We start from the raw sequence: 15,882 nt of genomic DNA, 5'->3' as shown, positions 1-15,882 counted from the left end.
GGTTTGGCTACGTTGTTGTACGTGATTTTAAGGCCACGGTCACACACACAAAAATGCAAAGCGAATGACTTGGGTAAAGGTTTGCCAACGTTTTACTGAAGCCCGGCTGCGGAATTGCATCACAGGAAGAAATTGTTCACCTCCTTGCTCACGCTGATTGGAAGTGAGATGGGGGGTCGAAGGTTCGTCACTGATACATTCATGTTTATATGACAGAGCCCTAATGTTGAATTCTTTTGAAGTTGTAGAAATGATTACTAACAAACTGTATAATCTGTGTGAATCCATGTAGGTAAATGTCACATCATGTTGCTCAGCTTGTAAAGTTTACATGATTTCTCAGAGTAAAAGTCTTCTTATACTATTATATATATATCTTAAGCTATCATCACATGAATCATGAACCATGAATCTTGGCTGGTTAGCTAAGGAAAATAGCAGACTTTAGCTTCATTCAAAAAGAAAGCTGATGTTGGCTTTAGGTTGATAGTTTACCATATGAGACAAGCTGACCTGGGAGTTGCTTCTTTCTAGCTCACGTCAGGGGCAGGTAGCTATTTTTCAAAGGTTACGGGTATTTTCAGCCAACAAGCATATGCAGCTGATACAATTCACCCTATTTTTTCATCATGCGCTCATAGTGTTCTACATGCTTAAAGTTGAGAGCAACTTTGCAGAGCTTGGGCCAGACCAGCAAGTGAAACATTAATGACCATTTTTTTCTGATTCTAATACTTAAATTTAAGATGAGGCACATCCACAGGGCTCCATAGCAAGAAGCGAGAGCATGATTTGAATTTTACTTAACTTAAGAACACTCCTGTCAGAAGTTTACTCTTTATTTCACTGTTTGTCTTTTTTTAAATAACCTCCCACACTTGACTGTCACCACCTTTTGTTTGATGTGTGTCCTGATTCGAGAGTGTTTTAGGGGCCTCAGGCAAAAGGGACCTACCTACCTAGGGCTCTACATCAAACCAAACCAAAATTGTCATTGCAGTGCACTAACATAATCAACCATTCTCCGGGGCCCCCTCTCAGCTTAGGGCCCCAAGCAATTGCTTGCTTTGCCTTCCCTGTTGCAACGCCCCTGGTAGGATGATAATTAAAAGCTTCTTTCAGAGACAGCTTCAATACTTCAAACTCTCCTCTCATCTTGCACATACATTGAGAGAGTGATAAGGAGAAAGATATATCTTGCCTTCAGCATAATAATAGTAATTATAATAATAATAATAATAATAATAATAATAATAATAATAATAATAATAATAATAATAATAATAATAACAATACTTTAATACACTTATTAACAATAACTTATGATGTAAGTTTCTATGATATTAATGCATGTAGTTATGAGATATGAGTTCAATCATATACTTGCTTTTGGATAATATAGTGAAGTATTTAAATGATATTTTAAATTATATAATTCAATAAGTACAATAGTTTTCTTAGTCTTTTTTTTGTGGAACTGATCCCGTACAGTATTACATTTCCTAAGGAGTGAGAATGACAGGAAACAAGAAGGTATCCCTAAGTTTTATAAAAGCCATGTGTATCCCCACATCTCATCTGATCCATTCTGCCAACGGTCCCAAAATCCCAGATAAATAATAAATTAAAATATAAAGTTAAAATAAAATAAAATGAACAATCAGTTACTATTATACATCTGAAATAAGAAGAAAATATAACAAAATATATTTTTATTAAAAATAATACTAACCAAAATGAAAAAAGAGGAGAGAAAGAAAAAAAGAGAGGGATATAAAAAAGAAAATGGGTAAAAAAGTGATCTATAATTAAATACAAGGTAATTAGGTTGAGCTCAGTATCCGAACACTTTACTACTTACTTCGCATGGTTTACAGCATATCAACTCATAATCTGAATTCAAAGAGTTAATTTTCGAGTTTGAGTATTGTGTTCTGCAATCAATCAACATATAACATTGTTAAGATCAATACTATCACTCCTTAAACTAATATGCTAATAACTAACTGAGCCTTAAACTTTTACTAGCATTGAGGATTGTCCTTTTGTCAGGTTAGAGATATATGCCCTCAAAATGAATCTGCATGTCAAGCGTCAGCCTCGACTTCTTTACAGAATGGGAGAGATTGGACTGCCGACAGTGATGTACTTTTCAAAAGCAGGCTCTGCAAACATAGGTCACACAAACTTTCTCTCATGAGTCACCTAAATAATGACCAGTAAGAGTAAGAGACCATTATATGGCACACTTATAAGAAAGCTGCAAAATGCTAATCAGTTAGTTTTATTAATCTCATTATTTAAATATATTCTGTTGTTTTATTAATTTTTATTGTTATGTTTGTGTGTTTCCCAATTACTCTACTATAACAGGGAAAACATAAAACATTAGCAAAAATAAACATTAAACTAAGAATGCTGCATGTCTGTTTTATGTAGTCTAAAGTTATTCTTTTCCTTGTATGATTTGAAATACATAAGTTATTCTGTTGAAGCTGGCTTCATCCAACTACAGGGTTTATTATGTAGAAGAACTTACAGCAGATATTTCAGTCTTCTCACATAATTTCCCTGGCTAAACCTGCAGATTGATTCTTTATGCATTATATATAACTATTGTTTAAAACTATAAATTAAAGGATGTATTCAAATAATATTTTTTTGAGATATGCTCCAAAAGACTTTCTCTTTCAGTTGCTGAGCGAGGGCTCAGTGCATGATGGGAGCTCCCCCAGCAGTCTAAGCTTATAGCAGCACAGGTTCAGGGCTCACCTGAGAATCACTATGCTTTATCAAAGAGGAACGTTTCAAGTCTAACCTTAAACGTAGAGAGGGTGTCTGCCTCCTGAACCCAGAGTGGGAGCTGGTTCCACAGGAGAGGAGCCTGGAAGCTGAAGGCTCTACCTCCTGTTCTGCTCTTACAGACCCGAGGAACCATTACTTTATAGTGACCATAAATGAGCCTGTGTTTAGGGAGCAAAGTGATCTATCAGGTCTTTAGTAAGGAGATTGATTTTAATTATTATTCTAGGTTTACAGGGAGCCAATGCAGATAGGGTCATATGGGAGAAATATGACTTATTCTTGCTTCTGTCAGTACTCAACAACAGCATTTTGAACCATTTTCACATACTCACAGATGCATCCTGATACTAAAGAATTTTGATAGTCCAGTCAACACCACGGGCTTTGCAATAAATATGAAAAATCAAATCTGAGAACAATGTTTTTGACAGGGGTATCTCACAGAAGTGAGTAAGACCAGTGTGGGACAGTGGTGCAAAATTAGTCCTGTCATATGGATTGAAAGAAAGGAGTAGTGAGTGAATTACACTGAAATCTATCATCCTTTTGTGGACCACAATCCTTTTTTATATACTTCTCTTTATTGAGGTTCTCAACAATTATATCCACTTTCCAATTTTGCAAGTATACAGATCAACTTTCCCCCTAAGTCTGCTTTAACATAACACAAAGACAGAAGCATTAACAACTTAACGAACACACAAAAGAAAAGAAAAACAGGAGACCCAGACAAACACAAGCACAAAGATAAAGCAAAAGTATAAAAAGATACACAGACATACATATGCCCCACCACATTGACATTCCATTGCTATATGCTGTAGTGAGTTCACAAAGCAAAGTCCAGTCCAGAAGCAAAACTGCTTGTCATATCTTGATAAATCCTTTGACATTGTCATGCAGAATAGAAGTCAGTTTTTACAGATGGAGTATTCATCTAGGGGAATTTCTATTGCGCAAGTGGTTTCCACACACGCGTATAATAATGTGCAAGATGCTTGATCTCAGAACAGTGGAAGCAGAGGCAGCGTCAGCTTGACAAGCCCTCAGTCTGTAGCCAGTCCCCCTTCAGAGAACCCAGATTTGATCCTCAATGCATTAGTGCAGAACTCCAGGACAAGCTGGCCTCCCCCTCTGCCTGATGGGCTCCATGGTTTGGCCTTCTGGGAGAGAAAACACCCTAATTTCTAAAGGTGGAAACTTTAATTTGGCAGCTTGTTCACCAACCTTAGGTGTCAATGTCAATGTGAGTGTCTGAGATGAGGGACCCAGTGGTGGGTATTTAAAAAGTTTTCCATTTGTATTTAACCCTTTGATACACAATCTATGCAAACCCCCTCTAAGGCACAACATGGGTCAAAAATGACCCGTATTGACTTACAATGTTATTTCATGCACGGCTGAGTGTTTCTTTGCTATATTTTTGGAAATCTAATTATTTCATCATTTAATATTCAAAGTATTCATTAAATATCTTGTTTTTGATTACCACAAATCATTATTTTCATTTTATCTTTCATAATTTATGAACTAAAATAGTTTTTGTATTTTTAAATCAAGTTTACACACATGGGTCAAAAATGACCCGATGTTTAAATTGTAAATATCTTTGCAATAAATTTATTTCATCATTCAGAATTTCAGGAATTCCTCAATTAACTTCTTTTTGATCATCACAAATTCTTATTTTCATTTGTCCTTTTCTACTTTTTTAATAAAAAACATTTTTGTATCACTACCCTTCCATGGGTCAAAAATGACCCGTATTCATTTCACATGTTATTTCATGCATGGCTGTGCTTCTTTGCTATATCCTTTAAAATCTATTTATTTAATCATTTAATATTTCAAAGTATTCATTAAAATATCTTGTTTTTGATTACCACAAATCATTATTTTAATTTTCTCTGTCTTAATTTTTGAACTAAAATGGTTTTTGTATTACTACATCAAGTATACACACATGGACCCATGTGTGAAAACTTGATGTAGTAATACAAAAAACAGAGAAAATGAAAATAATGATTTGTGGTAATCAAAAACAACATATTTTAATTAATACTTTGTTATATTAAATGATTAAATAAATATATTTTAAAAGATATAGCAAAGAAGCACAGCCATGCATGAAATAACATGTGAAATGAATACGGGTCATTTTTGACCCATGTTGTGCCTTAGAGGGGTAGTGATACAAAAATGTTTTTTATTAAAAAAGTAAATAAGGACAAATAAAAATAAGAATGTGTAATGATCAAAAACAAGTTAATTGAGGAATTCCTGGAATTCTGAATGATGAAATAAATGTATTGCAAAGATATTTACAATTAAAACTCCATCGGGTCACTTTTGATCCATGTTGTGTATCAAAGGGTTAAGTGTAACAAATGTCAAGGACACCAAAACATTTCAGTGTAGCAATAGCTAATATAACCCATGGAAAACCAATGAGAATAGTTTCAAAAACACACTCATGAAAGAGATCATTATAATAAAATAATCAAGACAAATTGCCCCTCCTCATGATGCAGGAATATTGCACAGTCCGATAAACATTAAAAAACCCATTGAAACAGGCCTGATGCAACTTGGACTCCTTTGCTCAACCAGCCAGAAACAACTCCAGCAGCAACCGCCGCCCTGGATTTGGTATCTCATTCATAAATACCTTAAGTTACTAAAATGACATGACCGAGAAGAAGTTTAATTAAATGGGAGCCCTGACAACAAGCTGAGTGTTATGTAAAGCCAAATGTGTATAGTTATTTATTTGTTTTGAGTGTCGTGCTATAAAGCATCAACCAAGTAGATGAATGGTTGGAAAGAGATCAGTCGTGTTTGGGCTCATGTGACCTGCCTCTAAATTGTAGCAACACAAACTCTTATGTTTCGGATCATCCTTCAGATCCCAGCAGATCTCTTTTAATTGTGCTGTTGCTTCCAGACAGGCTGGGCACAGCATGCAGGGCTGGTTGGCATAATGTCCTTACATTTTTTAATGAATTTTCCTCCACTTTTCTCTTTCTTTTTCCCTGCAGCTCAGGCTATTACATCCAAGCTTGATGACAGTTGGTGGGCGTACAAGGATGTTGTCCAGGAAAGCTTTGTTCCAGGTAACAGAACATCGCCCATCTCAAACACAGGAGGGTACAAAGCCAACACCTGCCTGCATGTTTGAAAAGTGATGTGGCTGGCGGGAGCTGGTCTAGAAGTGTCATTCCAGTAGGAATAGGATAGATTTTTGTGTCCTGTGTCACGGGTATGGTGAGGACCCAAATGCAGCACAGGCAGACGAGATCTTAATTGGTAATGAACTTTATTTTTCACTGCAGTCTTAAACAGTTCTTAACAGTGGCAGGGTGAAAAGTCTTTGTTCCCAGTGATCTTCAGCGAGATCTGGCAAGGAGTGAGTCTGGTGTTGCTGAGTGGAGGCAAGGTCCACAGCAGGAGGATTACCTAGATGCAGACAGGTTCAGTGGTGAGCTGTGTAGCAGGCCGGAGCAGGTAGCAAGCAGGTAGCAAGCAGGTAGCAGGCAGATAGCAGGCAGATAGCAGGCAGATAGCAGGTAGCAGGCCGGAGCAGGTAGCAGGCAGGTAGCAGGCAGATAACAGGTAGCAGGCCGGAGCAGGTAGCAGGCAGGTAGCAGGCAGATAACAGGTAGCAGGCCGGAGAGAGAAATGCTGGAGGTCAGGCATTTACGCAAGACAATCTGGCACTGAAGCAGAGACAGGAGCAGGCTTATATGCAGCCAGGGCTGTCACAGGTGTGGAGAGTTGGCCTGATGAGGGGGCGTGGCTAACAGGTAGAGTGGAGCAGAGACAGAGGAGTGGAAAAATACCAGCAGACAGGAGATGAGCAGACTGTGACAGAACCCCCCCCTCAAGGGACGGCTCTCGACGTCCCAAGACGAATGGACCAAACCGGGTGGGAGGCGGGGGCCTGGAGGAGGGCTAATACTCGTCCGAGAGCCCAGCGTCCATCTCCAAGACCCTGGTCCCGGGGAGACTGTCGTCGCTGTCGTTTGGGGACTCCGACGGAGGATGTGGTCTGGGAGGTGGCCTGGTTCTGGACGTCTGGGTGGGGTTGCGTCGATGGAAATCCCTGATGATGGTGCGGTCCAAGATGTTCCTCCCAGGAACCCAGAACCTTTCTTCAGGGCCGTAACCCTCCCAGTCCACCAAGTACTGGAATCCCCTCCCACGCCGGCGAGACTGCAGGATACGACGGACAGTGTAGGCGGGACCTCCATCGATGAGGCGAGGAGGTGGTGGAGGTGGTGTGGCAGGAACCAGGGCGCTCTCTTGGACCGGTTTAACCTTGGAGACATGAAACGTGGGATGAACCCGCATGGATCTAGGGAGTTTGAGCCTCACTGCCACTGGGTTGACGATCTCCTGGATCTCGAACGGGCCGATGAAGCGAGGAGCAAGTTTCTTGGATTCCACCCGGAGGGGAAGATCACGGGTGGAAAGCCAAACTTTCTGACCCGGCTGGTAGTCTGGGGCCTTGGAGCGGTGGCGATTGGCGGCCGCGGTGTAGCGGTCAGCGGCCCGGAGTAGAGCCGCCCTGGCTCGGGTCCAAGTCCTGCGACAACGGCGGATGAAGTCCTGGACAGAGGGGCAGGATGTTTCTTTCTCAAGTACCGGAAAAAGCGGTGGTTGGAACCCATAGGTGCACTCAAAGGGGGAGAGACCGGTGGCGGAGCTGGTCAAGGTGTTGTGGGCGTATTCTACCCATAGGAGCTGTTCGGACCAAGAAGTAGGGTCTTGAGACGTCATGCAACGTAGTGCCGTTTCCATCTCCTGATTCTTGCGTTCGGTCTGGCCGTTGGACTGGGGGTGGTACCCCGAGGACAGGCTGACGGTGGCTCCCAGGAGCGAGCAGAACTCCCTCCAGAATACTGAGGCGAACTGGGGACCCCGATCAGAGACCACGTCCACTGGGATGCCATGGAGACGGACGACGTGGAGGAGGAGTAGTTTAGCCGTCTCTTTGGCAGATGGGAGTTTGGGCAGGGGCACGAAATGTGCCATCTTGCTGAACCTATCTACCACCGTCAGGATAGTAGTGTTGCCGCTGGATGGTGGTAGACCGGTGACAAAGTCCAAAGAAATGTGCGACCAGGGACGATGAGGCACAGGCAGAGGATGTAGAAGACCGGCAGGGGCATGATGAGCCGGCTTGTGCTGGTTGCAGGTGGGACAGGCATTGACGAACCCCCGAATGTCCTCATCCAGTGACGTCCACCAGAACCGGCGCCGCACCACGTCCTTGGTCCGTTGGATCCCTGGATGACAGGTAAGTTGAGTGCTGTGGGCCCATTGTAGAACCTCGGACCGGAGGTCAGGCGGGACGAACAGACAGTTGGGAGGGCAAGCACTAGGTCCGGGCTGGTCTTGGGCGGCGACCCTGACCTTCTCCTCTATCTCCCAGGTGAGTGTGGCCACCAGACGGGAAGAAGGCAGGATAGTGTCTGGGTCGGTCCTGTCCCCCTCCTTTTCCGAGAACTGACGGGACAGGGCATCGGGCTTGACGTTGCGGGACCCCGGTCGATAGGAGAGGGAAAAGTTGAAGCGGGTCAGGAAGAGTGCCCATCGAGCCTGGCGGGAGTTCAGTCTTTTGGCGGACTGGAGGTACTCAAGGTTTTTATGGTCAGTCCATACCAGAAACGGCAGTTTAGTCCCCTCGAGCCAGTGTCGCCACTCTTCTAAAGCCAACTTGACGGCGAGGAGCTCTCGGTTTCCAATGTCATAATTCCTCTCTGCCGGGGTCAAACGTCGGGAATAGAATGCGCAGGGGTGCAACCTCTGGTCGGAGGCTGCTCTCTGGGACAAGACAGCCCCCACTCCCGAGTCGGAAGCGTCCACCTCGACCACGAACTGCCGTTCAGGGTCCGGTATTTGGAGGATGGGGGCCGAGGTGAATCGTGTCTTCAGGGCCAGAAAAGAGTCATTGGCGGCCGTGGACCAGAGAAACGGAACCTTGGAGGAGGTAAGAGCTGTGAGGGGGGCCGCCACCGAACTGTAGCCCCTGATGAACTTCCGGTAGAAGTTGGCGAAGCCCAGGAAACGTTGCAGCTGCTTGCGGGAATCAGGGGCGGGCCAAGTGGTGACGGCAGAAACCTTGGCTGAGTCCATCTCCACGGTCCCTCTCCCTACGACGTACCCCAGGAAGGAGACAGACGAGACGTGAAACTCACACTTCTCGGCCTTGATGAACAGGGAGTTTTCCAGCAGACGTTGGAGGACCTTCTGGACGTGATGTACATGTTCCTCTCTGGAGCGGGAGAAGATCAGAATGTCATCAAGGTACACGAAGACGACCTTGTTGAGCATGTCCCTGAGCACGTCGTTGACCAGAGCCTGGAAGACAGCAGGAGCGTTGGTGAGGCCGAAGGGCATCACCAGGTACTCGTAGTGACCAGTGGGGGTATTGAACGCCGTCTTCCACTCGTCCCCCTCGCGGATCCGGACCAGGTGGTAGGCGTTGCGCAGGTCAAGCTTGGTGAATATGGTGGCCCCCTCTAGGAGCTCGAAAGCTGAGGAGATGAGAGGCAGGGGGTACCGGTTCTTGATGGTAATGTCATTCAATCCACGGTAATCAATGCAGGGGCGGAGTGTCTTGTCTTTCTTCTCCACGAAGAAGAAACCTGCTCCAGCCGGAGACGAGGAAGGGCGGATGATGCCTGCCGCTAGACCGTCATTGATATATGTCTCCATCGCCCCCCTCTCAGGAACGGACAGGGAATACAGGCGTCCTCTGGGGGGCGTGGCACCGGGCTGGAGGTTGATGGCGCAGTCATAGGGCCGATGTGGGGGCAGGGAGGTTGCCTTGGCCTTACTGAAGACCTCCCTGAAGTCCAGATACTCAGCCGGGACCCCCAGCACATCGGTAGAAGAACTGGTCGTGGCAGAAGGTCGTGGTGTGGCGGCTTGCTTGAGGCAGACCTGGTGACACGATGAACTCCACCCCAGGATCGCCCCTGTGGTCCAATCAAGGTGTGGATTGTGACGTCGGAGCCATGGGAACCCCAGAAGGAGAGGATGACGAGGAGAGTGCAGGATGTGAAACTGGAGTGTTTCATGGTGGTTCCCGGAAATTAACATCCGTATAGGCACTGTCAGGTGGGTCACAGTTCCCAGAAGTCGGCCATCCAGAGCGTTGGTGGAAACTGGAGCTGGCAGGGGAATCTGACCGACACCCAGCTGCAGAGCTAGGTTAGAGTCCATAATGTTGGCATCAGAGCCAGAGTCAATGAGGGTGGCGAGGGTCTGGGATCCCTCAGGCAGTAGCAGGCGGACCTGGCACAGGGATCGTGGGCTGGAGGAGGAGCTAGATGTATGACTCACCAGGAACTCCTTCCTTCCTGATGAGCCCGACCTTTTAGCGGGCACCTGGAAATAAAGTGTCCCGCTTGGCCACAATACAGGCAGAGGCTCCCCTCGCGGCGTCTCCTCCTCTCTTCTGGAGTTAGACTGGCCCGACCCACCTGCATGGGTTCAGGCTCCCCTGAATACCGGCAGCCAGAAAGCATCGATACGTCGGAAGCCGCTGGTGAAGGGGCGGGCTGGCGTCGTCCTGCGAGCCCCTGATGTTTCTCCCGCTGTCTCGCTTGAATGCGACGGTCGATGCGGGACGCCAGCTCGATGATGCCGTCGACAGTGGTGGGAAGGTCGTACGAAATCAGTTCGTCTTTAATGTAGTCAGCGAGCCCCATCAGGAATGCGTCGCACTGGGCAGCCTGGTTCCACTCACTGGAGCTAGCCTGGGTGCGGAAGTGGATGGAGTAATCGGCCACTGAACGAGACCCTTGCTTCAGACCTAGAAGCCCTCCAGAAGCGTCCGGACCTCGGGAAGCTTCTCCGAACACTTTGCGGAGCTCAGCGGCGAAGGCTTGGAAAGTGGAGCACGCTGGAGTGCGACGCTCCCACTCGGCTGTTCCCCACAGCCGAGCGCGCCCAGTCAGATGATTCACGGTGAACGCCACCCTGGCGTCTTCCGAAGCGAAGGTGTGGGGCTGGAGGGCAAACAGGATGGAACAGTTCGTGAGGAACGGGCGGCAGCCCTCCGCGTCCCCGGCGTAGCGTTCAGGAACCCCCACACGAGGCTCCGAGGCGGAAGCAGAGGCAGCCGGGACTGGTAGAGGCTGGACTGGTTCTGGAGGCAGAGGGACAACTTGAGCAAAAGCTGCGGCGAGTTGTTGGACCTGCGAGGCTAGCAAGGTAACCGCCTGCTCCTGCTTAGTCACCGCCAGTTGAACATCTGCTGAGTTCGAAAGCAGCAGCGCCTCGTGGTGCTGGAGCATCGCCTCTACCTTCTCCAGGCGATCCATCGGCGTGTGCGCTGGGTCCATGTCTGGCCAGATTGTACTGTCACGGGTATGGTGAGGACCCAAATGCAGCACAGGCAGACGAGATCTTAATTGGTAATGAACTTTATTTTTCACTGCAGTCTTAAACAGTTCTTAACAGTGGCAGGGTGAAAAGTCTTTGTTCCCAGTGATCTTCAGCGAGATCTGGCAAGGAGTGAGTCTGGTGTTGCTGAGTGAAGGCAAGGTCCACAGCAGGAGGATTACCTAGATGCAGACAGGTTCAGTGGTGAGCTGTGTAGCAGGCCGGAGCAGGTAGCAAGCAGGTAGCAAGCAGGTAGCAGGCAGATAGCAGGCAGATAGCAGGCAGATAGCAGGTAGCAGGCCGGAGCAGGTAGCAGGCAGGTAGCAGGCAGATAACAGGTAGCAGGCCGGAGCAGGTAGCAGGCAGGTAGCAGGCAGATAACAGGTAGCAGGCCGGAGAGAGAAATGCTGGAGGTCAGGCATTTACGCAAGACAATCTGGCACTGAAGCAGAGACAGGAGCAGGCTTATATGCAGCCAGGGCTGTCACAGGTGTGGAGAGTTGGCCTGATGAGGGGGCGTGGCTAACAGGTAGAGTGGAGCAGAGACAGAGGAGTGGAAAAATACCAGCAGACAGGAGATGAGCAGACTGTGACATCCTGTCTGTTAATCTTGCTAACCCTCAAAATATAGGTTTTGAGATGTTCGTTGAAGCACTGAGTTGAAGCCAATAATGGATTCTCAAATGATTTGTGCATAAATACTGGGTAGCACAATATTTTAAGCAGAAGCAACAGCAGCCAATTTTGTTTATAATCACTCAAACAGTTAATTCAGTCAGAGGCTGTTCACCGCTCTTAAAGCCTGTGGTTGTGAATCACCAGATGGGGGCTATAGGTTATGTGTGTTCAGTAGATGTTTCAGATCAGTTGGATACACTGCCCCTGACCACATGTTTATCAAAGGTTTTTATGCAGTGGCTGGAAAATGTTTTACCAGCTTGTTAACCTGTTAGATTATACCAACAACCAGTCTCTATTATCCTAATGGGACAAAATTAGAATTTATCTGGGATTTCTCCTGTTTTCTTCCATTACCTTGTCTACTTTATTGAATTGACTATTGAATTAAATGAGCCTGATAATGAAGGAAAGCTCTTTAAGGAAAGTCCAATGAGACAATCAGTTCAGTTTAGTTGTCTGGAGTTAACACCACTTGGTTTTAACCATTACACATTTACTGCATGTCTTTTGAGATGGTAACTGTTAGGTAGGATATCATGTTGTCTTCCAGATTAAGAGAAGTGTACAGAATATCCAGATCTTGCTTTGTAGACTAATTTTGTAGCAACAGTAAAGCAACATGGATTAGGGAAAGTAATGCCTGTGGGTATGAAATTTATCAGGATGAACACAAATAACAATTTCAAATCCTTCTGAGAGAGCCTCTAATTATTTAGTTGTAAGGTGTCATTTTCTGTGATTTCTAAGGTGATTTATGGATGTTTAATCACACTGCATATCAGGGATAATGATATCTTCAGAAACTGTAAGTGGCACTGAATATAAAAATGTCAGTGTGTTTTTCCTTTACTTTATCTCAACTTTAGTGCTGATGCTAAGCATAGCTGTTGATGAAATAACTTATTTTGTACAGGTATGTAGTCAAGTTGAACACAGTGGCAGTTTTTTTTAATGGGGGGGGGGCACAAGACGTCTGCCAACATACAAGAAATGTTGTTGAGCTTTGGTCACATGCTCTGACTAGACGACTATTACATTTATTTGGACATCAATAAACGGACTATTGACTTTAGTCTGAATAGGACATTACTCTGATTATGATATTTACATGAATTTAATTATATGTTACAGAGCATAGCCTGATTAATCACATTATTACATCCACTACATCCTACATCAGATTTCTCACTCACACCCAGGACATGCGTCGTCAAGCAGTTGGTAACGGCTGTAGGTCAAAATAGACTCAAAGACTGTAGACTCAAAATGCTGTGAAACCTCCAATAGGATGTTAGAATGCGATTAAGATAAATACATATCTACATAATGTTGTTTACATGGCTGTGTCTTATTCAGACTATTGTCTTAATCTAGTGAACAACTGAGTATTGGTGTCTATGTAAATGTCTGAAATGTTGTTGAACTTTGTTCATGAGCTTTGACTCAGATTGTAGACGACTGGGACAATTACTCAACAGTTGAATCAGAAGCCAAACTCCATCTTCCACCTCAGCTTGTCTAATTTATCAGTAAGCTGAAGAATCTTCTAGAAAATAAAAAACAACAACTTTGGGCACCAGCGTTGAAAGAAAACCTTTTTTCACACCGTCAAAACGCCTGTAAATAGTCTGAGTGAGAGTAAACAGTAAGGTTCTTTACTCCTGTGTCACATATAAATATATCTATATATATTCTTCCCTGCTCATGCTTTAACGTTTTTACTGTGGGCCAGAGGTTTCTATGGACAGAACTGACGTTAAATTGAATAAGCTGAAGTAAACATGCTGAATGACTGTGTATTGCTCAATCGATCAATGTGTCCTGTCTGTCCTGCAGTTGTCAGATGTGTCACGGTCATAATGTTGGTTGATAAACGGTTGTTAATATAAGAACGTTTAACGGTATTGTTTGTCGCTGTAATGATTTTTGTTGGCTGCTGATGACTAAGCGAGTGGTGTCCCAATTTCCATGGGAGGATTTTCCAGCCCTACTCCTTGTGGCTGAAGTTGGAGGGGGACACTACCCAGCACGGGGAACTAAGGGATAGGGCCCAGGGAGAGGAATTGGAACAGGCCCTAACTCTCATGTCTGTCCTGCAAATATGAAGCTGTACAGCCCACAGTGGGTTAGCTTATCTCTACAAGATAGACAGGGAGAAGAAGGTAGCCAGGCTCTGTGTGAGAGTAAATATCCAGAGGATCCCATCGAGTAGACTGTATTTAAAAATGGATGACATGACAGCTCCCTAAAAGTAAAGCTGAAGTGTCTAAAGTGACTGGTGGCAGTATCAAAGTACCCATCAAATACACTCCTGATGGTTTCTGTCATTTACGAAAGTTCCCATTACACTGATGTATGTTTTTCCATGAAGTTTGGTTTGAATTACTTATTGACTATAAAAGTAGTGGTGGAATGTCAGGACTGACAGCTGAGACTGAATGATAAGTCAAGTGCTTGTATCAGCAGGACCAGCAGGAGCAGCTAAGTGGAGAATCGCTTCCATCTTCGTATAGCCTACAGTCTTTACAGGATCCAGCTGTGTAGCATTATACCTCAATCTCGGGAGTTTTCACGTTTGACAAGTCTAAATAAATATTTAGAAATCACTTAGATGTGGTAAACAGATGCTCTGTGGCTATATTTGGTTTGATCACAGTGCTACACTACGCTTTCATGTTTTGAATGGTGTAAATAGAGTTGCATTTTATAAATGCATATTTTTCGCTGCGTCTTGGTCCTCTATCCTCAATAGGCTGAAATTTGTCCTCACCTCAAATGAGAGTAAACCTTTCCAATAAGGGTTCAGTACAGTAGTAGTATATTACAGCTGTTGTCAATAACAGGTATTTATGCACTTGTGTGTTCATAAAATATAGATGCAGTTCTCGGGATGACTGAATAAAATGAGGTATGAATGACCCGTTAATCAAATTTCTGATTACAGAAAAGTCTTTGAATGAGAGCAGACCTCATGAATTTTGCGTGATTGCTAAACTTAATAGAGAATCACAGAAAGAAACAGGGACTGAAATGAGGTTTAACGGAGGGACACTCAACAGAATGCTAAAAAGATATCTTTGATATTTTCGCTCCCTTTCTCTAAGTTTTCCCTTTCTTTCTCCTGCATGCTCTATGTGCCTTTCAGTTGGAAGAAAAGCTTCCGATATAGGCCAGTGCAATGTTGAAATGCATCGTTAAATTGACAATAAACAGGGAAAAATTGTTGTTATTGCCACAGTGACTAGAATGGAACAGCTTGTCAGCAACCCCGACAGAACCAGATCACAGAACAGCTGGATCCTGTGGACATTAGCCTCAAGATGTTAGACAAGGAACTTTTATGGACGTCTGTGGTCTCTGGTCATCAATCTCCCCATCTCTTTGTTTATCACTGTGTTGGTGTGCTATCGACTCCTCCCTCTTTCCCTCTATCATTACTCTTCCCATCTCTCTCTCTCTCTCTGCTTCAGGCTGCCTGGTTCATCCTTTGGTTGTACAGATCTTATGTATATTTGATCACATCTGTGTCTGCTCGTCTCCCTGTGTCCTTTTATCTTCTCCCTCCTCTTGCCTTTATTCTCTCTCATCTCTTCTGCCCTCTCAGCCCCTCTCCTCTCTCTCCCCTCTTTTTCTCTCTGTTTTTCCAGAAGAAGCCTTTCCTGATCTCACCCACAGTCAACAATCCTGCTCACTCTCATTGTCATCCCTCTCTTTTATTTTCTCTGCTCCTATTCCCTCCAGCTCACTCTTCCATCAGGCCTGAATGACCTGGAGATGTTGCGATCACTCATTTGAATTTGCTCACAACTTGAGGCCCATTCAGAGCCTCAGAGGAAATGACAGCTGAACGCTGTGTCCAGAAATGGCTCTGATGAGGCCACTTCCTCTGTCAGCCTTTACATGGACATTTGGAAACCAGACGGTCACAGGTTGATAGATGTTTCTGCTCACAATAACCTACATGCCAAATTAAGAGAAAAGATCATGGGATAAAATATAAAT

At 44.7% G+C, this 15,882-nt stretch overlaps 1 protein-coding gene across 1 annotated transcript in view; it reads left to right on the top strand.

Annotated features, from left to right (window-relative positions):
* Positions 1-15,882, top strand: part of LOC133023470 (carbonic anhydrase-related protein 10-like) — a 107,252-nt gene that overhangs the window by 1,265 nt on the left and 90,105 nt on the right. The window contains exon 2 of the mRNA XM_061090507.1: positions 5,844-5,918. Coding sequence (XP_060946490.1) covers positions 5,844-5,918 — 75 coding nt within the window. The remainder of the gene's footprint in view (positions 1-5,843; positions 5,919-15,882) is intronic.

Source organism: Limanda limanda, chromosome 17 (genome assembly GCF_963576545.1).
Source record: "Limanda limanda chromosome 17, fLimLim1.1, whole genome shotgun sequence".
Lineage (NCBI taxonomy): Eukaryota > Metazoa > Chordata > Actinopteri > Pleuronectiformes > Pleuronectidae > Limanda > Limanda limanda.
The sequence above is the reverse complement of the archived record's forward strand: the minus strand, read 5'-3'. Positions and strand labels throughout refer to the sequence as shown.